Source organism: Hemitrygon akajei, unplaced genomic scaffold (assembly GCF_048418815.1).
Source record: "Hemitrygon akajei unplaced genomic scaffold, sHemAka1.3 Scf000036, whole genome shotgun sequence".
NCBI lineage: Eukaryota > Metazoa > Chordata > Chondrichthyes > Myliobatiformes > Dasyatidae > Hemitrygon > Hemitrygon akajei.
The window spans coordinates 3,410,020-3,434,413 of record NW_027331922.1 but is presented as its reverse complement, the minus strand read 5'-3'; the positions used below and the strand labels follow the sequence as shown (position 1 = coordinate 3,434,413).

At 47.6% G+C, this 24,394-nt stretch overlaps 1 protein-coding gene across 1 annotated transcript in view; it reads left to right on the top strand.

The window, feature by feature from the left end:
- Window positions 1-5,290: 5,290 nt before the first annotated feature.
- The window catches only part of LOC140720092 (uncharacterized), a 44,629-nt gene continuing 25,525 nt past the window's right edge, over window positions 5,291-24,394 (top strand). Inside the window, exons 1-4 of the mRNA XM_073034990.1 lie at window positions 5,291-5,443; window positions 13,734-13,863; window positions 15,565-15,633; window positions 18,733-18,852. Of these exons, the coding sequence (XP_072891091.1) occupies window positions 5,291-5,443; window positions 13,734-13,863; window positions 15,565-15,633; window positions 18,733-18,852 (472 nt within the window). The remainder of the gene's footprint in view (window positions 5,444-13,733; window positions 13,864-15,564; window positions 15,634-18,732; window positions 18,853-24,394) is intronic.

Sequence of the window (24,394 nt, the reverse complement as noted above, 5' to 3'; positions counted from 1 at the left end):
CGCACTCCCCACTCTCTGAGTAAAAAAATACCCCTGACATCTCCTCTGTACCTACACCCCAGCTACTTAAACGGTGTCCTCTGTTGGCAACCATATCAGCCCTGGGGAAGAAAAAATGCCTTTTGACTATCCATACGAATAATGCCTCATCATATTTTCCACCTCTGTCAGGTGATCTCTCATCCTCCTTGGCTCCAAGGAGAAAAACTCAAAGTATTATCATAAGGCATGCTCCCCAATCGAGGAAACATCCCTGTAAATTTTCTATGCACCCTTTCTATGGCTTCCAAATCCTTTCCGCAGTGTGTCGACGGAAAGTGAGCACAGTACTCCAAGTGGGGGTCTGGTCAGGGCATATATAGCTGCATCAATTACCTCTCGCCCCTAATTTGAATTTCACGATTGACGAAGGCAAATACACCGTACGCCTTCACAACCAGAGAGTCAACATGCGCAGCTGCTTTAAGCGTCCTCTCGACTCGGACCCCAATATCTCACTGATCCTCCACAGTGACAAGATTCTTACCATCAATACTATATTTTTCCATATCATTGACCTACCAAATGTAACACTTCACACGTATCTGGGTTGAACTCCTTCTGCTACTTTTCAGATCAGGTCTGCATCTAATCAATGTCCCGCTGTAACGTGTGACAGCCCTCTACACTATCCGCACACCACCAACCTTTGTGTTATCATCACACTTATTAACCATCCCCCCACTTCATTATCCAGGTCAATTTCAAAAAAAACACGAACTGTAAAGTTCCCAGAACAGATCCTGAGGCTCTCCACTGGTCACCGACCTACTTGCAGAAAATGACCCGTCCACACCCACTCCTTGTCTTCTGTCGGTAAACCCGATCTGGATCCACAAGGCAATGTCGCCTTTGTATCCCATGCCTCTTTACTTCCTCCATAAGCCATGCATGGTGTACCTTATCAAATGCTTTGTTGAAATCAATGTACACTACATCTATTGCTCTTCCTTCATCAACGTGTTCACTCACATCCTGAGAAAAATCAATCAGTCTCGTACTTCACAACTTGCCCTTTGACAAATCATAACTTACCGCTCAAAGAGTTCATAAATACTTCGTCTCGGGATCGGCTCATCAAATTACCAACCGGTGATGTAAGACTCACTGGTCCATAATTTCCTGGGCTATCTCTACTCCCTTTCTTGAATAAATGAACAACATCCGCAACCCTCTAATCCTCCAGGAAATCTCCCGTCCCCACTGAGGATTGAAAGATCATCGCCAGAGAAGCTCAGTAATCTCCTCCCTCGCCTCTCATGGTAGCCTGGATTACATCTCATCCGGGTCCCAGTGACTTTTCCACATGCTCAATTTTTCAGTCTGCTGTAAGTTATCACTATTATCACCAAGATCCTTTTCCAGAGTGAATACTGAAGCAAAGTATTTCTCTGTTATTTCCCCCGGTTCCATACAAAACTTTCCCACTGTCACCTTGATGGGTCCAATCACGTCACGTCTTACCCCCTTGCTCTTCACATACTTGTAGAATGTCTTGGGGTCTTCCTTAATTCTGCCCTCAAGGCCTTCACATGGCCCCTTCCGGATCTCCTAATTTCCCTTCAGAAACTCCTTCCTATTAGCCTTATAACATATCGAGCTCTCTGAACCTGTTCTAAGCTTCTCTTTTCTTTTCTTCTTGACAGAGATTCGCCCTGTCTCTGATCACTTCCGACCGAGACTAGAAGACTCTTTGGGAACAATATCAGGGAGATCAACAGGTTTCCGCTACCAATATCGTCTGAATGTCAATGAGTTACATTCGAGCGTTGAAACCAGGATAACCGCGAATTCCCTTCTGGTCTCCGCCAGACCAACTGTCTCAAGAATGCTTACACCCTCAACAAGAATCTCTCTGTACCCGACAGCAAATTCTGCCAACTGCTGACCAGCAGGATAGGCGAGGTAAAAACCACCCTCCCCCCGCCCATAACAGAGGGAGAGAGAGAGAGAGGGGGGGAGAGAGAGAGAGGGAGGAGAGAGAGAGAGAGAGAGGAGAGAGAGAGAGAGAGAGAGAGAGAGAGAGAGAGAGAGAGAGAGAGAGAAGGAGATACATTCATACAGACAGACAAACAGAGAGTTAGAGTGCGAAAAAGTCTGACCCAGGAATTTGTGATGGGACGGGTGGGGAGGGATTTTCACTCTGAGTCTGACCCCTGTCGTGGTTTGTTAGGAAGTTCCATGGGTTATTGGTCTGCCTCTCTCTCTCTGTCTCTGTCTCTGTCTTCGCTGTCTCTCTCTCTCTCCTCTCTCTCTCTCTCTCTCTCTCTCTCGTCTCCTCTCTCTCTCTCACTCTCTCTCTCTCTCTCTCTCTCTCTCTCTCTCGCCGCTCTCTGTCCACAGCCAATGGTCAGTCTCTACCTCCCTCCCCCTCTCTCTCTTTCTACGCTGACTCTTTTCTCTTTTGCTGTACAGCCTCTATTTGACACACTCTCTCTACCCCCTCTCACATACTGTACACATACGCTCATCTCCGGTATCCGAGATACACTCTATTTGCTGAACGCTCCCCTTCTACATCGACCCCCGCTCCCTCCTTCCTCCCTCTCTGTGTGACAGGCAATTGTGGGGAATATAAGGGAGAGATGACGTCTAGTATCACACCTCGCCCCTTCCACTCGATATCTATCAACAAGATCTGAGCTTCTCCACAGCTCTGTATGCACAGGCCGGTCGTGTGGGTTCCACACCTCTGCTTCAGTATCTGCAAATTTAACACCCGTTCCCTGGCATCCTCCCCTTCCTTGCTCTTCTCGCAGTACATTATCCGGTCACACACACACCCATTCCGGCCTCAGGCCCACCAGAACCGCCTCCTACACACATACATAAACACAACGTCAGATACTGGTTTTCTCAAAAAGTTCTTAAATACTGCCTCTCAGGGGTCTTCTCCATCAACTTTCCAACCTGTGAGTTAAGACTCACTGGTTTATAATTTCCTGGGCTATCTCTACTCCTTTTCATGAATAAATGAACAACATCTGCATCCCTCCAATCCTCCAGACCTTTCCCGTCCCCACTGATCTTTCAACGATCATCGCCAGATGCTCAGCTATTTACTCCCTCGCTCTCATGGTAGCCTGCGTTACATCTCATCCGGTCCCAGTGACTTATCCAACTTGAACTTTTCAAAAGCTCCAGTAAATCTTCTTTCTTAACATCTACATGCTCAAGCTTTTCAGTCTGCTGCAAATTATCATCACTATCTCCAAGATCTTTTTCCATAGTGCATACTGAAGCAAATTATTCTGCTATTTCGTCCGGTTCTATACAAATGTTCCTGTTTTCACGCTTGATGGGACCAATTCTTTTACGTCTTGCGTAGTTGTCATAGAAACATAAAAAAACTTACAGGACAATGCAGACTCTTCGGTCCACAATGTTGAGCCGATCATGTCCCGCTTTTAGAAATTACTTGGCTTACCTATAGCCCTTCACTAAGCTCCATGTACATATCTAGAAGACTTTTAAAAGACCCTATCGTATCCGCCTCCACCACAGTTGCCGGGTAGCCATCTCCACGCACTCACCACTCTCTGAGTAAAAATTATACTCCTGACAACTCCTCTGTACCTACTCCCCAGCTCCTTAAACCCTTTGTCCTCTTATGGCAACCATTTCATCCCTAGGGGAAAAATGCCTCTTGACTATCCACACGATTAATGTCTCTTATCAACTGTTCATTCTCTGTAAGGTTGCCCTCTCATTCTCCGTCGCTCCAAGGAGAACAGGCCGAGTTCACTCAACCTATTATCATTAGGCATGCTCCCCAGTCGAGGAAATACCCTTGTGAATCTTGTCTGAACACTTCCTATGGCTTCCACATCCTTCCCGTATTGAGGCGACAGTACTTCAGGAGGGGAAGGCGTACTGTGTATTTGCCCTCACCAATCGTGGAATTCAAATTAGAGCCGAAGGTAATGTGGCAGCTATATATGCCCCCAGACCAGTCCTCCTCTTGGTGTACCGTGCGCACTACTAGACGCCTCACTACGAGGAGGATATGGAGGCCATAGAAAGGGTGCAAAGAAGATTTCCTCGATTTGGGAGCATGCCTTCTGATAATAGGTTAGGTGAACTCGACGTTTTCTCCATGGAGCGACGAGCTTGAGAGGTGACCTGATCTCTCTGATTCTCCACAGTGCCAAGAATCTTATCATTAGTGCTATATTTTGCCATATTATTAACCTATTCAGACTGACAAACTTCACACTTATCTGTGTCCAGAACAGATCCCTGAACCACTCCACTGGTCGCCGACCTCCTTGACCCGTCCACACACACTTTGCCTTCTATGGGCAAGCCAGTTCCGGATCCACAAGGCAATGTCGCCTTGTTTTCCATGCCTCGTTACTTACTCAATAAGCCATGCATGGAGTACTTTATCAAATGCCTTGCTGAAATCAATGTACACTACATCTACTGCTCTTCCTTCATAACGTGTTCAGTCACATCCTCAAAAACTTCGATCAGGCTCGTACGGCACAACCTTCCCTGACAAAGCAATGCGGACTATTCCTAATCATATCATTACCGCTCAAAAAGATCATAAATACTGCCTCTCAGTACTTCTCCATCAACTATCAACCACTGAATTAAGACTCACTAGTATTTAATTTCCTGGGCTATCTCTACTCCCTTTCTTGAATAGTGGAAAAAACATCCGCAACCCTCCAATACCTCCGGACCCTCTCTTTCGGTCTCCACTGATGATTGAAAGATCATGGCGAGAGTCTCTGCAATCTCCTCCCTCGCCTCCTGTGGTAGCCTGGGTTACATCTCATCCGATCCCGGGGACTTACCAAACTTGAACTTTCCAAAATCTCCAGCACATCCTCGTTGTTAATATCTTCATGCTGAAGCTCTTCCGTCTGCTGCAACTTGTCACTACAATCACCAAGAACCTTTTCTGTAGAATTTCGTGGGGTTTTTACTTACTCCTGCGGCAAAGGCCTGCACATGACCCCTTCTGGCTCTCCTAATTTCACTCGTAAGCTCCTTCTATTAGTCTTATAATCTTGTAGATCTCTAACATCACCGAGCCCTCTGAACCTTTCCAACTTAAGCTCCTTCATATTAGCCTTATAATCTTCTAGATCTCTAACTTTTCTCGCTCTATGAACCCTTGGTAAGCATTTCTTGACAGAGATTGGTCTCTCTCCGATCACTTCCGACCGAGACTAGAAGTCTCTTGGGAACAATAACAGGAGATGAACAGGGACCGGTGCCAATATCGTCTAAATGGTCCATGAGTTGGCATTCGGACGTTGAATCCTGGATAAACGCGAATTCCCTTCAGGCCTCTGCCAGACCAAATGACTCAAGAATCCTTACACCCTCAAGAAGAACGTCTCTAACCGTGAAAACAAATTCTTCTGCCAACTGTTATCCAGCAGGAAAGGTGAGTGTAACATCCCCCGTCACCCTCTCCTAATGTTAAGGACAGAGAGTGTGTGTGTGTGTGAAAGGACAGAGAGAGAGAGAGAGAGAGAGAGAGAGAGAGAGAGAGAGAGAGAGAGAGAGAGAGAGAGAGAGAGAGAGAAGGAGAGAGAGAGAGAGAGAGAGAGATGAGACTCTGTGTCTGACCCTGGGAGTGTATGATGGACAATGTGGAGGAAGCTTCTTTCTGTGTCTGACCCCGGGATTGTGTGATAGGAAGGTTTGGACGAATCTTCACTCTTTGGCTGACACCGGGAGTGTGATAGAACTTCGCTCTGTCTCGAGCACCCTCTCCTTCTCTCTCTTTCTACGCGCACATCGCTTCTAATTTTGCTCTACCGCCTCTATTTCACACACTCTCTCTACCCCCTCTCACATCCTGTCTGTTCCCTTCGCCCATCTCCGTCTCCGAGATACTCTCCTTCTGCTAAACGTTCTACATCTATGTCGCCCTCCTGCTCCCTCCTTCCCCCTCCCTGTTTTCACAGGCAATTGTTTTGGTATCAGGGAGAGATGACGTCTAGTATTATACCTCGCCCTTCCACTGGATATCTATCACCAGGATCTGAGCCTCTCCACAGCTCTGTATGCACAGGCCGGTCGTGTGGTTCCAAATCACTTGCTTCATATCTGCAATCTTAACACCCTTTCCTGGCCTCTTCTCTCCTCCCCTTCCTTCTTCTCGCAGCATAGCATCGGTCACACACACACACACACACAGACCATCTCTCGAGAGGCATATTCACTTTGAGACTACAGGAACGCCGAATGGTTGAGTACTGGTGAGTGGGGCGATCGGAGGAGGGATACCTTTGCGAATGTTTATGATTCCAGTAGAGTGTGCTGCGATGGGTGTGCGAGCTACTTTATATGTCTGACCCCGTGAGTGTGTTAGGATAATATTTAGGGAAGCTACAATTCTTTGTCTGACACCGGGATTGTGTGATAGGACTGGAGTGGACGGAGCTTCGCTCTGTGTCTGACCACGGGAGTGTTGTGATAGGACGTGTGGAGGGAGATTCACTCTGTGTCTGACCACGAGAGTGTGTGATGGGACGGAGTGGAGAGAGTTGCACTCTGTGTCGTACCCTGGCATGTGTGATGGGATGGTATGGAGTGAGTTTCACAGTTTGACTGACCCCGGGAGTGTTTGTTCGTACGATCCAGGGGTTATTGTTCTGTCTCTCTCTCTCACTCAACGCCCACACACACTCTCTCTGTCTACCCCAACTCTCTATGTCTCTCACTTACTCTCTCTATCTCCTTTCTTCTATTTTTCTCTGCCGTCTCTATATCACACACTCTCTCTAGCCCCTCTCACATCCCGTAAGTTTCCTCCCCCCCTCTCTCCGTCCCCATGACAGGACTCCATCCTCTGAACGCATCCCACCTACGTCGCTCTCTCCTGCTCCTACTCCCCTCCCCCTTGTGTGTTACTGGCAATTCTGGGGAATATGAGGGAGTGATGACGTCCAGCTTAACACCTCGCCCCTTTCGCTGGATATCTATGACCATGATCTGAATCTGTTCACAGCTCTGCATGCGCAGGGCCGGTCGTGGTGGCCTAGCACTCCATTGCATTAGTATCTGCAATCTTAACACCCTTTTCTCTCGCCTAGTTTCTCCTCCACTTCCTTGCTCTTCCCGCAGCACACCATTCGGTCACACACACACACACACACAGACGCGCGCACACACACACACACACACACACACACACACACACACACACACACACTCACACACACACACACACACACACACACACACACACACACACACATCACATACCATCTCTGACAGGCACATTCACTTAGCGATGTGCAAACAAGCTGGATGAACTCAGCAGGTCGGGGCAGCATCCATTGAAACGAACAGTCAACGTTTCGGGGCCGAGACCCTTCGTCACTCCCAAGTATCTTGCCATTTCGTTTGTACTCTGCCTGGAGTTTGTACTTCCAAGCTGTGCTGAACTGCAACGGCCACTTCTCAGCCCTCTGCTGCATTCTATCAATGTCTCTGTGCAATTTTCGACAATCCTCAACATTATCCACAACACCACCAACCATTGTGTCTCCTGCAAACTTGCCAACCCACCCTTCTACCCCACTATCCAGGAACTTAACTAAAATCCCTAAAAGAAGATGTCACTGAACCGGTCCTTGAGGGACACCACTGGTCATAACCATCCAATCCTAATGTACTCCCTCCACCACGACCCTCTGCTTTCGGAAGGCGCCAATTCTGAATCCACCTAGTCTAACTTCCCCGGATCCCATTCCTTCTGAAATTTTGAATATGCCTACCGTGCGGAACCTTGTCAAATGCCTTACTAAAATTCATGTAGGTCACATCCGCTGAACTATCCTCATCTATATGCCTGTTCACTTCCTCAAAAATAAAACTCTATCAGGCTTGCTGACTGTTCCTGATCAGAACATTATTCTCTAAATGCCGACAGATTCTATCTCTAAGAATCTTTTCCAACAGCTTTTCCACCACAGACGTAAGGCTCACTGGTCTATAACTACCCGGACTATACTTATTACCTTTCTTGAACAAAGGGGCAACATTCGTCTCCCTCCAATCCTCCGGGGTTGCATCCCCTTGGACAACGAGGACATAAAGATCCTAGCCAGAGGCTCAGAAATCTCCTCCCTCGCCTCGTGGAGCAGCCTGGGGAATATTCCATCAGGCCCCGGGGGACCTATCCGTCATAATGTATTTTAACAACTGCAACACCTCCTCTCCCTGATATCAACATGCTCCAGAACATCAACCTCACTTATATTGTCCTCACCGTCATCAAGTCCACTCTCTTTGGTGAATACCGTAGAGAAGTATTCATTAAGTAGCTCGCTCACTTCCACAGCCTCCAGACACATTATCCCACGTTTATCTCTAATCGCCCTACTTTAACTCCTGTCATCCTTTTGTGTTCTTCACATCATTGAAGAATGCCTTGGGGATTTTCTTACCCTCTTCGCGAAGGCCTTCTCATTCCTCCTTCTTTCTCTCCTCAACCCCTTCTTAAGCTTCTTTCTTGCTACCCTATATTCCTCACGGACTCATCTGATCCTGGCTTCATAAACCTTACGTATGCTGTCTTCTTCCATATGAGAAGATACTCCACCTCAGTTGTCACCCATGGATACTTCCCCCGATGATTCTTTATCTTCCTCACCGGGGAGAAATTTAACCTAACTTCCTGCAAGAGATCGCTAAACATCGACCACATGTCCATAGTACATTTCCCTGTAAAAAAAAAATCATCCCAATTCACACCCGCAATTTCTAGCCTTATAGCTTCATAATTTGCCCTTCCCCAATTAAAATTGTTCCTGTCCTCTCTGATTCTATGCTTTTCCCATAATAATGTTAAAGGCCACGAGCGGTGGACACTGTCCCCCAGATGCTCACCCACTGAGAGATCTGTGCCCTGACCCGGTTCGTTACCGAATACTGGATCTAGTATGGCATCCCCCAGTCGGCCTGACAACATACTGTGACAGGAATCCGACCTGGACGCTCATAACAAACTCTGCCCTGTCTAAACCATTGGAACGAATCAGGTGCCAATCAGAATTAGGGAAGTTAAAGTCACCCATGATAACAACCTATACAAAACGTTGGTGGAACACAGCAGGCCAGGCAGCATCCTAAGGAGAAGCACGATTGACGTTCCGGGCCGAGTCCCTCGTCAGGACAAACTGAAAGGAAAGATACTAAGAGATTTGAAAGTAGTGGGGGGAAGGGGAAATGCGAAAATATTAAGACTGCAATAGCGGGTCTGGGTCAAAATATGATCGAAAAGTGAAGGGCCGATGGGAATTATAGATAGGGTAGCAGCGAGAGAGGGTTCAACTGAACTCCCGTCGAAGAGAAGATTTAAACTTCTTCAGTGTGAGCATCACCGTCAGAGGGGTTCGCAGTAGTGAATTTAAATAGCAACCACAAGAAATCTGCAGATGCTGGAAATTCCAAAAACACACACACAATGCTTGGTGGAACACAGCAGGCCTGGCTGCATCTATAAGGAGAAGCGCTGTCGAGCGTTTCGGGCGAAACCAACTGAAAGGAAAGAAAGTAAGGAAGGGTTTTGAAAGAAGTGTGGGGAGGGGGAAATCGATCCCTCTCTCGCTGCTCCGCATCTATAATTCCTTCGGCCCTTCAACTTTTCGATCATATTTTGTCCCAGACCCGCTATTACAGCCTATCATTTCGAATCTCCCACATCCAGGCCGTTAATATAAAAATCACTAGTAATAGAGGTCCCTAGAACCGATCCTTGTGGGACACCACTAGTCACAACTATCTAATCCGAATGTACTCTCTCTACCACACCCTCTGCTCCTTACAGTCCTTCCAATTCTAATTTCAACTGACCCAAATTCCCCGGTCCATGCCATCTGACTTTCTGAATACGCCTACCGAGTGGAACGTTGTCAAATGCCTCACTAAAACCCAAGTAGATCACATCCACGTTTCTGCCTCATCTCTATGCCTGGTCGTCTCCTCAAATAATTTTGTCAGGCTTGTTTGACACGATCTGCCCCTCCGCAAAGCCATGCTGACTGTTCCTGATCAGACCATGATTCTATAAATGCCCATAGATCCAATCTCTAAGAATCTTTTCCAACAGCCTTCCCAATTACAGATGTGGTGCTCACTGGTCTATAATTACGCGGAAAATCCCTACTAACCTTTGTGAACATGAGGACAGCATTCAACTCCCTCAGATCCTCCGGTACCATTCCCAAGGACAACGGGGACTTAATGATCCTAGCCAAACACTCAGCATATCTCTCCCCTCGTCTCGTGGTGCAGCCTGAGGAATTGCCCGTCAGGCTCTGGGGACCTATCGATCCTAATGAATTTCAACAACTCCAACACCTCCTTACCCTTATTATCAACATGCTCCAGAACATCAACCTCACTGATATTGTCCTTACCGCCATCAAGTGCCCTCTCATTGGTGAATACCGAAGAACAGTATAAGTCAGAGGACCTTGCTCACTTCCACAGCGTCCTGGTACACCTTCCCTCCTTTATCTTTAATCGGTCCTACGTTCATTCCTGCCATCCTTTTGCTCTTCACATAATTGATGACGGCCTTGGGGTTCTTCTTTGCCCAACTCGCCAAGGCCTTCTCTTGCCCCCTTCTTGCTCTCCTCAGCCCCTTCTTAAGCTCCTTTCTTGCTACTCTATATTCCTCAATAGACCCATCTGATCCGTGCTTCCTAAACATCAGGGTATGTTGCTTTCTTCCACCTGACAAGATTTCCTACCCCAATAGTCAACAATTGTTCCTTCAACCTACCATTCTTTATCTTCCTCACCAGGGAAAAATATCCCTATCTTCCTGCAAGAGATCAGTTAACATCAGCCATATGTGCATATTACATTTCCTGCAAAACAATCATCCCAATTCACACCCGCAAGTTCTAGCCTCATAGCCTTTTAATTCACCCTTCCCCAGTTAAAAATGTTCCTGTCCTTTCTGATTCTATCCTTTTCCATGACATGCTAAATGCCAAGGAGCAATGCTCACTGGTCCCCTAGATACTCACCCTCTGAGCAATCTATGACCTGACCGATTCCTTCCCTATATTAGATCTAGTACGGCATTCCCCTCTAGTCGGCCTGTCAACATATTGTGACAGAATCCGTCCTGGACACACGTAACAAACTTTGGCTCGCCTATCCATTGGATCTAATCATGTGTCAATCAATATTAGGGAAGTTAAATTCAACCCATGATAAAAACCTGTCATTTTTGCACCTTTCAAAAATCTGCATTCCAGTCTATTCCACGGTATCTCTACTGCTACCAGGGTGCCTATTATGAATACTCCCATTAGAGTAAATATCTCCCTTCCTGTTCCTGACTTCACACATACTGACTCAAAGAGGATCCTGCGGCATTACCCACCCTTTCTGTAGCTGTAATAGTATCCCTGACCAATAATACTATCCCTCATCCCCTTTCCTCCTATCTGTTTAAAGCACTGAAATCCAGAAATATTGAGAATCCATACCTACCCTGGAGCCGGCCAAGTCTCTGTCATGGCCTCTACATCGTAATTCCATGTATGTATCCAAGCTCTCAGTTCATCACCTTTGTTCCTGATGCTTCTTGCATTGAAGGACAGCACTTTAGTCCTTCTACCTTACTACCTTACACCAATTATTCTGCTACTCTTTCCTCAAATACTCTCGATATGTTAGATCGTGCTTTACTCCATGCACATCTACCACTGATCTATCGCTCCGTGTCCCTTTCCCCTTGCAATTTTGTTTAAACCCTCCCGGACCATGCTAGCAAATCCTACCTGCAAGGATATTGTTCCCCCTCGTGTTCAGGTGCAACCCATCCCTATTTGTACAGGTCCCATTTTCCTCAGAAGAGATCCTAAGGAACAAAAAATCTAAAACCCTGGCCCTAGCACCAACTACTCAGCTACGCATTCAGCTGCCATCTCCTCTCTATTTTTACTATCACTATCACGTAGCACTGGCCACAATCCTGAGAAAGCCACCCTTGATCTTCAGCCTTCTGCCTCGTTCCCGAAACTCACACTTCAGGACCATCATCCCTCTTCCTGCCTATGTCGTTGGTACCAACATGTATCACGATTTGTGGTTGCTTTCCCTCTCGTACCAGGATGTCATTTACCCAGTTAGAGACATTCCATGCCATGGCACCGGGAGGTAACCAAACGAAGCGGATGTCCTTCTCACGTCCACTAAAACCTCCTGTCTGCTCCGCTGTCGATAGAATCCCCAATGACGACAGCTCTCCTCTTCTCCGTCCACCGTTCTGCACCACAGGGTCAGACTCAGTGCTGGAGGCCCTGCCACCGTGGCTCACCCCTAGTCGGTCGTCCCCACAAGGGAGCTCTGCGCTGTCTGTCTAGTCAGCGTCGCTTTCTCCCTCTGACTGTTAAGCAACGAACTGCTTGAGCTTCCCCTCTATTTATTTAGAGCCATAGAACCACAGAACATTGCAGCTCAGTAACAGATCTTTTGGCCCTTCTTGGCTGTGCCATACAATTTTATCTGTCTAGTCCCACTGACCTGCACATGGATCATATCCCTCCATACCCCTCTCATCCATGTACCTGTCCAAGATTTTCTAAATGTTAAAAGTGAGCCCCGCATTTACACTTCACCTGGCTGCTCATTCCATAGTCCCACCACTCTCAGCTTGAAGAACACCCCCCTAATGTTCCATTTAAACTTTCCCCACTTAACCCTTAACATATGTCCTCTTTTCTCTTTCTCTCCCAGTCTCTGTGGAAACCTCTGCTAGCATTTCACTCTATCTATCCTCATTATAATATTATATAGCACTATCAAATCTCCCCGAATTCTTCTACGCTCCAGGAATAATGTCCTAACCTATGCAACCTTTCTCTGTAACTCAGTTCTTCTAAGTGCCGGCAACATCCTTGTAAACCTTCTCCGCACTCTTTCAACCTTATTAATATCCTTCTGTAATTCGGTGAGCAAAAACTGCACACAATACTCCAAATTCGGGCCTCACCAAAGCGGTACTCAACCTCATCATAACATTCCAACGTTTATACTCAATACTTTGATTTACAAAAGAACCAATATACCAAAAGCTCTCTTTACTACCCGATCTACCTGTGACACACTTTTTAGGGAATTTTGTATCTGTATTCCAGATCCCTCTGTTCTACTGCACTCCTCAGTGCCCTACCTTATACCTTGTATCTTCTACCTTGGTTTATCCTTCCAAATCAGAATACCTCACCCTTGTCCTGCGTTAAACTCCATTTGTCATTTTTTCAGCCAAATTCCCAGCTGGTACAAATTGCTCTGCAGGCTTTGAAAACCTTCCTCACTGTCCACTGCACCTCCAAACTTTTCATCATCAGCAAATTTGCTGATCTAGTTTACCTCATTATCATCCAGATCATTGAATAGGCGACCAATAACAATGGAACCAGCACTGATCCCGATGGCACACCACCAGTCACATGGCCTCCACTCAGAGAAGTAATCATCCACTACCACTTTCTTTCTTCTCCGGTTGAGCCAATGTCTAATCCAAGCAACTGAATCTTCCTAACTAACCTCCCATGCGGGACCTTGTCAAAGGCCTTACTGAAGCCCATTTTTCTCTGAATCCCTCTACGCGGCACCTACCCCACCCACTGCTCTCGTTTCCTCTCAGCTGCTCGCTCGTGTTTGTTGGTGTCGGTCTGACTCTCTTGTCAAAACAGGCTTCCTCTGACAATGGTTGCATCTCCATCCTGAGTTCAGAGACGCAGAGAATCCTCGACAGGATGGACGACAGCGAGACCTACATGAATAAGAAACCCACAAAAACTGGCTCACTGGCTCCTTCCCGAGGTGAGTGGGGCAGAAAGACGGAGGGAGGGAGTTTCAATATGAGTCTGCCTCCCAGAGCGTGTGATGGACAGTGTGGATGGAAACCCCTTTGCGTTTGACCCCGGGGGTCTGAGATGGCACAGTGGGGAGGGAGCATCACTCTGTGTCTGAGCCCAGGACTGTGAGGCGCTGCAGCGGGATTTCACATCTGTGTCTGACCCCGGGAGTGTGTGATGGGACGGTGTGGATGGAGATTCACTCTTGTGTCTGACCCCGGAGTGTGTGATGGACGGTGTGGAGGGAGATTCACTCTGTGTCTGACCCCGGGAGTGTGTGATGGGACGGTGTCGGGAGGGAGATTCACTCTGTGTCTGACCCCGGAAGTGTGTGATGGGACGGTTTGGAGGGAGATTCACTCTGTGTCTGACCACGGGAATGCGTGATGGGACGGTGCTGGTGGGAGATTCACTCTGTGTCTGACCTCGGGAGTGTGTGATGGGACGGTTTGGAGGGAGAATCACTCTGTGTCTTACCACGGGAGTGTGTGATGGGACTGTGTGGAGGGAGATTCCACTCTATGTCTGACCCCAGGAGTGTGTGATGGGACGGTGTGGAGGGAGATTCACTCTGTGTCTGAACCCGGGAGTGTGTGATGGGACGATGTGGAGGGAGATTCACTCTGTGTTTCACCCCGGGTGTTTGTGATGGGAAGGTGTGGAGGGAGATTCACTCTGTGTCTGACCCCGGGAGTGTGTGATGGGACGGTGTGGATGGAGATTCGCTCTGTGTCTGACCCCGGGAGTGTGTGATGGGACAGTCTGGTGTTCCCCGGTGTGGGCGCTGGGTCGATGATGAGGAAGCCTCAGTCAATTTGAACCTGACTGTCTTGCTCCCAGCTGAAACTGATGTATCGTACGTGGAGCTTAAATTCAAGACCCTCTCTGTGCCCCAGTTCCGTAGAGATGGAGCTCAGTTTCATCTTTGTTGCCTTGACTGTGTTCATGTAACTTGTCCATTCCTGTCGAGAGACCTCAGGGCAAACTTACGGCTGACGCTAACGATTCGCTGTTTGAGAATATGTCGGAGGGAACTCTCAGGAGTGATGACTTGGAGGGAGCAATGTGAGAGGGTGAGAAGGTGTCTGCTCTCTCACTATCTCCCAGCATCTCTCTACTTCTTCTTCCCCATTATCTCTCCGTCTCTCATTGCTCACTTTCTCAATCCTCTCCCCTCTGTCACCCTCCCCCGTCTCTCACACTCGCTCTCCCTTCAGCACTCTTTCCCTTACCCTCTCATTCCGTTTGTCTTTTCCACCCTCCCACTGCCACATTTCTCCTCCCTTCACTTTCTACTCACTGACCCCTCTATCTTGCCTCTCAATTCATTCTCCCCGCTGACTACCTCACTCCCTTCTTTATCCTTCTTTTCTCCCAGTTTATCGCCTCACTCTCCCCATCTCTCCTCGTTCTCGTTTCCCCATTCTCTTGCATTTTCCATCCCATCGACCCTCTTCGATCGCCCCTCTCATAACTACACCGTTTCACCCTCTCTGTCGTTGAACTCCTTGTCTCGGCTCCCTCTCTTGCCTCTCTCCCTTAATCCCTCTTGTATTCCGCCAACCCTCTCTCCCCCTCTCTGTACTCTCATCCTTTTCCTCTGCACCTCACTGTCCCCGATTCTCTACCGCGCTCTCTCATCCTTGTATATCTCTCTCTCTCTCAGACCATCAGACCTCCACCTACACCGAGCTGAACATTCGGAAAGGCGATCGCCTCACCAATACACAAACAGGTCAGTGATGCAACAACGACGTCATTCCAGATGGTTCTCATGTCATACTCCCAAAGTCCCTATTGTGTGAGGCATTCTTCTCCACCAATTCCCTGGCAGCTCGTTCCACAGACTTACCACCATCTGGTACCAAACGGTTGTCAATCGGCTCACCAATTGAATATTTTTCCCCTCTCTCCTTATACCTGTGCGCTCTGGTCCTCGATTGTCCAAGTCCAGGGAAATAATTGCGCCCATTCACTCTGTCTGTGCTCCTCGTGGCTTTATATACCCCTGAAAGGTCATCCCTGAGCTACAAGGAATAAAGTCGCAATCAACCCATCCTCTTTCCCTAACTCAGACCCTGAATTCCCGGCAACGTCGTCGTAAATCTCCCCGTGCACTCATTTCCAGTTCGATGGCTTCCTTCCTGGAAAATGAAAGAGTGTCAGGGAAGTGATGTCTGCAGTGAAAATTCGGAATGGGAAGGTGTTCAGGAAGATCTGGAAGGTCTGAGGTGGAGAAATCTCTATACCAGATGGAATGCACCCTCGGGTTCTGAAGTGAAGTAGCTGGACAGATTATAGAGGCATTGACAATGATCTTTCAAAATTCGATACATGCTGGCATTTGTACCGAATGACTGGAAAAGTTAATCCGCTATTAAGCGACGGTGTAAGCTGCAGAAAAGGAAACCGTAGACCTGTTAGCCTGACAGCAGAGGTTGGGAAGTTGCTGGAATCCATTGTTATAGATGATATTACAGAATACCTGGAGGCAAATTATAAAATAGAGTTGACGTGGATAGGCTTTTTATTGAGAGTAGGGCAGATTCAAACAAGAGGGCATGATTTGAGAGCTTAGGGGCAAAAGATTAGGGGTAACAGGTGGGGAACTTATTCACTCAGAGAGTTGTAGCTGTGTGGATCGAGCTTCCAGTAGAGGTCGTAGAGGCAGGTTCGATATTGTCATTAAAAATGGATAGGTATATGGACAGGAAAGGAATGGAGGATTATGGGCTGAGTGCAAGTCGGTGGGAAGAGGTGAGAGTAAGCGTTCGGCACGGACTAGAAGGGCCGAGATGGCCTGTTTCCGTGCTGAAATTGTTATATGGTTGTAAGGCTATAGGTAAAAGCCAGCATGGTTTCCTGAAAGGAAAATCCTGCCTGAATATCCTACTGCAATGTTTTGAAGAAACTACAAGCAGGGTAGTCCAAGGAAATGCAGTAGACATGGAGAACTTGGATTTTCAGAAGGCCTTTGGCAAAGTGCCGCTCATGAGGCTGCTTAGGAAGAAATGAACCCATAAACGTATAGGGTACATACTAGCGAGTGTGGAGCATTGACTGATCGGCAGGAAAGACAGACTGGGAATAAAGGGATCCGAGTCTGTCTGGCTGCAGCTTACAGTGGAATTCCACAGGGTTCGGTGCTGGAATCGCTGCTTTTTTGCGATGAATGTCAATGATTCCCCGATGACACAGATATGGGTGGGGGAGCAATTAGTGTTGAGGAAACAGAGAACCGGCTGAAAGACTTAAATCGTATAAGGGAATGGACAACGAAGTGGCAAATGAAAAACAATGTTGGAAAGTGTACGTTCATGCATTTTGGTGGAAGAAGTAAACGGGCAGACTATTATTTAGAAGGGGAGGGAATTCAGAATACAGAGATACAAAGGGATTTGGGAGTCCCTGTGGATACCCTAAAGCTTAACCTGCAGGTTGAGTCGATGTCAAGAAGGCGAATGCAATGTTGGCATTCATTTCTAGAGGTGTCGAATATAAGAGCAGAGATGTGATTTGAGGCCCTATAAGGCACTCGTGAGATTACACTTGGAGTATTGTGTGCAGTTTTGTGCTCTTTATTTTAGAAATGGTGTACTGGAATTGGGAGAGGGTTCTGGGAAGATTCACGAGAATGATTCCACGAATTAAAAGTTACCGTACGCTGAACGTCTGGCAACTCTTGGGCTGTACTCCCTGGAGTTCAGGAGAATGGGGGGCGATTTCATAGAAACATTCCGAATTTTAAAAGGCTCTGAACAGATGAAATATGGCAAAATTATTTCCCATGTTAGGGGAGTCTGGAACAAGAGGGCAGGAGTCAGCATTGAAGGACGTCATTTTAGAACTGAAATGCAGAGAAATTACTTTAGTCAGAGGGTGAAGAATCTGCCGTACTTGTTGCCACAAACGGCTGCGGAGGCCAAGTCATTGGGTGCATCTAAGCAGAGATAGATAGGTTCTAGTTTAGCCAAGATATCAAAGGGTATGGGGAGAAGGAAGGGAAGGGAGGATTGGTGGAAAAAATGGATCAGCCCATGATTGAATGGCGGAGAATATTCGATGGACGAAATGGCCTACTTCTGCTCCTATGTCTTATGGTCTTATGAATTTAGCAGCCATTTTCATTCAGGTCAATCATTCACATCACAAATAAAGAAAACGAACACCAATCAACCTTGAGAGTCGTCTTTGTGAAAATATATTGAGATTTGTTTAACTCGGGACTCTGGTACTGAAAACTACTAGGTTACCTATCGCTCTTCCTCTTGCAAGAAGCCAGGGAAGAAAGGAACACAGTAGAGCGCGAAAATCCCCACACCATGTTAATCCCCACAAGCCCGTCATATTTCCAATGTGTAAAAAAGATCAGAGGTTGCAAACAATGATACAACTACGACTAAAATAATAACACCATATCCCTCTCTCACTCACCAATTGTCTCTCGCTCCTTTGTCCCTCTCTGTCCCTCTGCCACATTTTTTCTACCCTCACTCTACCACTCTCTCTCTGACACTTTCGATAACGCTCGCACACTTCTCATTGCCACTTCATTCATAACCTCGCTCCTCTTCTCCATTCCCACTACCTGTGGAATTTCTGTCTTCGTTCTGCCTCCTCATTCTCTCCCATTTTCCTGTCCGGCGCCTTCATCTCTCACCCTATTTCCGCTCTCCATCCATCACTCTCGCTGCTGCTCTGTCTCCACGTCGTTCGCCAGTCACTTCCTCATCTCTGTCATAATTTCTCCTCTCTCTCACACCGCCCCACCATTCTCTACCTGTCCCTTGCCCTTTTATTTGACTCTCTCATATTCTCTTGCTTTCTCTCCCAGATGGTCTGGACCCCACCTACTCTCAGCTGAACTTTCGCCAAAATGAACTTCCTGTCGCTAAGGATGAAGATCCTCCTATTGCGTCGAGACCAGGAGAAATGCCAGTGACTGCTCAGGCAGGTCAGAGTTCACATGATGACGTCATTCTGAAGGGGTCACGTGCTATACGCACAACTGTACAAGTACTAATAGATCTGCATCGACCATTTCTCTGGCAGTTCCTTCCACAGACGGAGCACCGTCTGATTAAAAAAAATGTCACTCTGGTCCGCAGTTAAATCATTTCTGCTATCACCTCAGAACAGTGCGCTCTGACCCTCGATTCTGCATGTCTATAGAAAATGACTCTGCGTATTCACCTTGTCTTGCCCCACGTGGTTTTATAAACCTCTGTCAGTCACCCATGAACTCCAAGGTATAAAATCCTAAACCTGTCTGACTTATCTCCATAACTCGAGTCTCGGCAGTATCCCCGTAAAGCTCCCTCTGCAATCGTTGCTGCTCAGTGGCATTTCACCTGCAGCAGGTGGACAAAGACTGAACACTATACTCCAAGATCGGCCTACCCTGCATCCTGTACAACTGCAAAGTGACCTCTCGACCCTGTACTTAGTGCCTTGATTGACGAAGATGCAATCTTTACTGCCCTATCTATCCTTGACCTCAATTTCTGGAACCGTTTTCCCGTAGCCCTGAGTCCGTTTATTCTATAACACTTCCCAGGGTTCCTCCTCTTCACTGTGAATGTCCCACCCTGGCTTGTCTTCCTCAAATACTGCAGCTTTCACTTACCCGAAATAAATTGTATTTGCTGCTGCTCGGTCCAGTTTCCCAGCGAATCGAGATCCCACTGTAAGAGATAACCGTCTGCTCTGTTTATCACGTCATCTGCAAACGTATCACCCGCGGCTTGTGTAATCTGTTATAAATGGTCGATATAGTTGACAAAGCTCCCGGGTCCCACTAGCGACCTTCGGGTAAACACGGCCAGTGAGCGGCCTCCAGTCTGAGAAACGAACTTCAACCTTTAACCTTTGATCCGACCGCCTAGCCAATAGTATGTCCAGTCATCCACCCCTCATTGCTTCATTGCTTCTCCGTCTCTCCCGATGTCCATTTCTCCCATCATCCAGTGCGATATACAATCCCGGAACTTGTTAATCGGCGTATATTATCTCTGCCAATACGTACAAGTCAGTCAGTCAAATTCCGCTGTGCACCCACCATTCTACAGAGTAACCCACTAATTGGAGACGTTAAATGCTTTATTGAATTCCCTACTCATCAAGCGTACTTCCCTGTTCTCATGAACCGCCATGGTTCATCACTCAAAATATAGAAACTTACTTTCTATATTGACCAGTATCCCTCTCTGTAATGTATGTAAATGACCCGATGACAATTTAGATGACTGGTTTGGTACTTATAACACGTTTGACTTCATCATTGGGGGTTCAAAGGTCAGTGCGTTATGATGCAGCTTTATCAAAATTTATGCTCAGGCTGCATCCGGCGTATTGTATACAGTTCTGGTCACCACATCATTGGGAGGATTAGCAGGCCTTGGACATCCTCCTAAGATGTTGAACGGGAGATCCAACAGAGGTTTCTAAGATCACAGGAGGCATAGACCTGAGTAGACTGACAGTTCCTTTCACCAAAGTTGAAATGTCTAATACCAGAGGGAATACATTCGGGACAACATTGTAGGCTTGTTTTCGTACTCCGCTGGTTGGTCTCTGTTCTATATCTGGCAATAATAAAACAATTCGCTAACTCTATGAGACAAGACATTAAACACACAAAGCCTAGTTGAATATCCAGATTTCCATCCAAATCTTTGCCACAAAGAGCAGAATTAGTAGGACGGATCTGTGCACTACACCGGGAGTCACGGACTTCCAACCAGCGTCCGCCGCTCTCTGAGGTCTGTACAGAGCCAACTCAGAGCCCAAATTCCCAGTTCATTATGAATCCCAGTCATGCAATCTTGTGAATGAATCTCACATGAAAGGGACGTTGTTAAATGCCCGTCTAAAATCCATAAGACCATAAGACAAAGGATCAGATGTCGGCCAGTTGGCCCTTCGAGTCTGCTCCGCCATTTCATCATAAGCTGATCCAATCTCCCCTTTAGTCCCATTCCCCCGTCTTCTCACCATAACCATTGATGCCCTGACTACTAAGATACCTATCAATCTCTGCCTTAAATGCACCCAATGACCCGGCCTCCACTGCCGCCCGTGGCAACAAATTCCATAGATTCACCACCCTCTGGCTAATTTTATTTTTTTCGCATCTCTGTTCTGAAAGGGCGCCCTGCAATTCTCAGGTCATGCCCTCTCGTCCTAGACTCCCCCACCATGGGAAACAACTTTGTCACATCCACTCTGTCCATGCCTTTCAACATTCGAAATGTTTCTATGAGGTCCCCACTCATTCTTCTAAATTCTAAGGAGCACAGTCCAAGAGCAGTCAAATGTTTCTCATATGTTAACCCCCTCATTCCCGGAATCATTCTAGTGAATCTTATCTGAACCTTCTCCGATGTGAGCACATCCTTTCTTAAATGAGCCCAAAACTGCACGCAGTACTTCAAGTGAGGTCTTACTGGTGTCTTATAGAGCCACAGCATCACATCCCTGCTCCTGTACTCTATTCCTCTCGAAATAAATGCCAACATTGCATTCGTTTTCTTCACCACCGACTCAACCTGGATTTTAAGGGCATCCTGCACGAGCGCTCCCTAGTCCCGTTGCATCTCAGTACTTGAATTCTCTCCCTATTGAAATAATAGCCTGCCCGTTTATTTGTTTCTACTAAAGTGCATGCCCGTACAATTTGCGACTTTGTAATTCATTTGCCACTTCTTTGTTCATTGCCCCAATCTATCCAAGTCTCTCTGCAGACTCTCTGTTTCCTCAGCACTACCGGCCGCTCCACCCATCTTTGTATCATCAGCAAACTTAGCCACAAAGCCATCTATTCCATAATCCAAATCGTTGATACACAACGTAAAAAGAAGCGGCCCCAATACGGACCCCTGTGGAGCACCACTGTTAACAGGCAGCCAACCAGAATGGGATCCCTTTATTCCCACTCTCTGTTTCCTGCCAATCAACCAACGCGCTGTCCTCGTATGTAACTTTCCCAGAATTCCATGAGCTCTTGTTCAGCAGCCTCATGTTCTGCCAAGTGTTTAACAATCCATTGACCTCAGTGTTCAACCGTGATAACTTTCTACGTCGATAGGGAAGTGTCCTGCCGTTAGCTATGTCCCGTCTCACGGCATTTTAACATTCCTGAGATCAGAACCTCACTCTTACCCGGAGTAAACTCTGTGAGCCATTTTCGCACCCATCTGCAGCTGATCCACATCCCACTGAATCCATCAGATGTTCCACACTTTCCACAACACCAACAATATGTGTGTTGGTTGCGATCTGAACGACCATCCATCTTCATTTCCGTCGTGGTAGGCCATACACATCACAAGCACCCGAAAGCCAAATGTAAACCAAAATCAACCTTGTGACAAATCTTTAAAAAATATATTCCCTCTCGCTGCCTCTGTCCCGCCGTTACCATCTTCCACTTTTTCCTCCCCTCACTCTACCCTCTCCCTCAGTTGTGCTTGTCACTCCCCATCCACTCATACCCTCGCTCCCATTATTCCCTCCACCACACTCTCTCCCATTCTCCCCTTGTTCTGTTTCCCCATTCTACTCCATCTTCCCGCCCATCGCACCACTCTTTCACCCTCCTCCACACAATCGACCCCCTTTACCCTCACGGTCCTACTTGAGATCCCCGTCTTTCCCTGTCACTTCCGCCTCTCCGTTACTTACCCTCCCTGCCGCTCAGCCCTCTTCCTCCGTGTCTACTCCCTCTCTGCCCCACTTCCTCTTTCCCTCTCTCTTCTCCGCCTCTCTGTCCGCACTCCCTGCTATCTCTCTGTCTCTCTGTCTCTCTGTCTCTCTCTCTGTCTCTCTCTCTCTCTCTCTCTCTCTCTCTCTCTCTCTCTCTCTCTCTCTCTCTCTCTCTCTCTCTCTCTCTCTCTCTCTCTCTCTCTCTCTCTCTCTCTCTCTCTCTCTCTCTCCCCCAGATGGTCTAACATCTACCTATTCCGCCCTGAACCTTGGGAAAGTCTAAATTCTCTGCAAACCTACAATAGCCCCTGGACCCGCCAAACTATCAGTGACTGCACCAGCAGGTCAGAGGACAATATGAAGGGGTCACGTGCTTTACACACAAACGTTCAAGTTCTAACGCATCTGTATCGACCACTTGCTCTGGCAGCTCGTTCCATAGATGGACCACCATCTCAATAAAAGAGAAAGGTTTCACCCGTGTTCCCAGTTACACCACCTTCGACAATCACCTGATTCCTGCGGTCTCTGGTTCTCGATTCTCGAAACCAAGAGAAAAACGACTCTGCGCATTCACCTTGCATGTGCCCCATGTGCTTTTATACAACTCTGTAAGGTCACCTGTGTGTTCCGAGATGTAAAGTCCCAAACTGTCCAACTTATCTCCACAATTCAGTTACTCCAGTTTCTGCAAAGTCCTGGTAAGTATCCTCCGCACTGTCTCCAGCTCAGTGGCATCTTATCTAGAGGCCGACGACGGAAACGAGACACTTTACTCCGAGTGTAGCTTCACTGACGTCTTGTACAATTATAACGTAACCTCCCTACTCCTGTACTCATTACTCTGACTGATGAAGGGCGACGTGACAGACGCCTTCTTCACCGCCCTGTCGACCTGTGACTACATTTTCAGGGAACCGTGTCCCTGTACCCCTGGGACCCTCTGTTCCACAACACTCCCCAGGGTCCCTGTCTACCAGTGACTCCACTTTCAGGGAACAGTGTCCCTGTACCCCTGGGTCCCTCTGTTCCACAACACTCCCCAGGGTCCCTGTCTACCTGTGACTGCACTTTCAGGGAACTGGATCACTGTACCCCTGGGTCCCTCTGTTCTACAACACTCCCCAGAGTCCCTGTCTACCAGTGACTCCACTTTGAGGGAACCGTGTCCCTGTACCCCTGGGTCCCACTGTTCTACAACACTTCCCAGGGTCCCTATCTACCTGTGACTGCACTTTCAGGGAACCGTGTCCCTGTACCCCTGGGTCCCTCTGTTCTACAACACTCCCCAGAGTCCCTGTCTACCAGTGACTCCACTTTGAGGGAACCGTGTCCCTGTACCGCTGGGTCCCACTGTTCTACAACACTTCCCAGGGTCCCTGTCTACCTGTGACTGCACTTTCTGGGAACCGAGTCCCTGTACCCCTGGGTCACTCTGTTCTACAACACTCCCCAGGGTCCCTGTCTACCCGTGACTGCACTTCCAGGGAACCATGTCCCTGTACCCCTGAGTCCCCCTGTTCTACAACACTCCCCATGGTCCATGTCTACCTGTGACTGCACTTTCCGGGAACCGTGTCCCTGTACCACTGAGTCCCTCTGTTCTACAACACTGTCCACGATCCCAGACCAGCTGTGACTCCAATTCCACTTGTAGCCCTGGGTTCCTTCGTTCTATAACATATCCCATGTTTCCTCCTGTTGAGCGTGTAAGTACTACCCTATTGTTTGTCCTCTTGAAATACGATAGCTCAAATGAAGCTGCATGTGCTCCTGTTCGGCCGACATCCCCG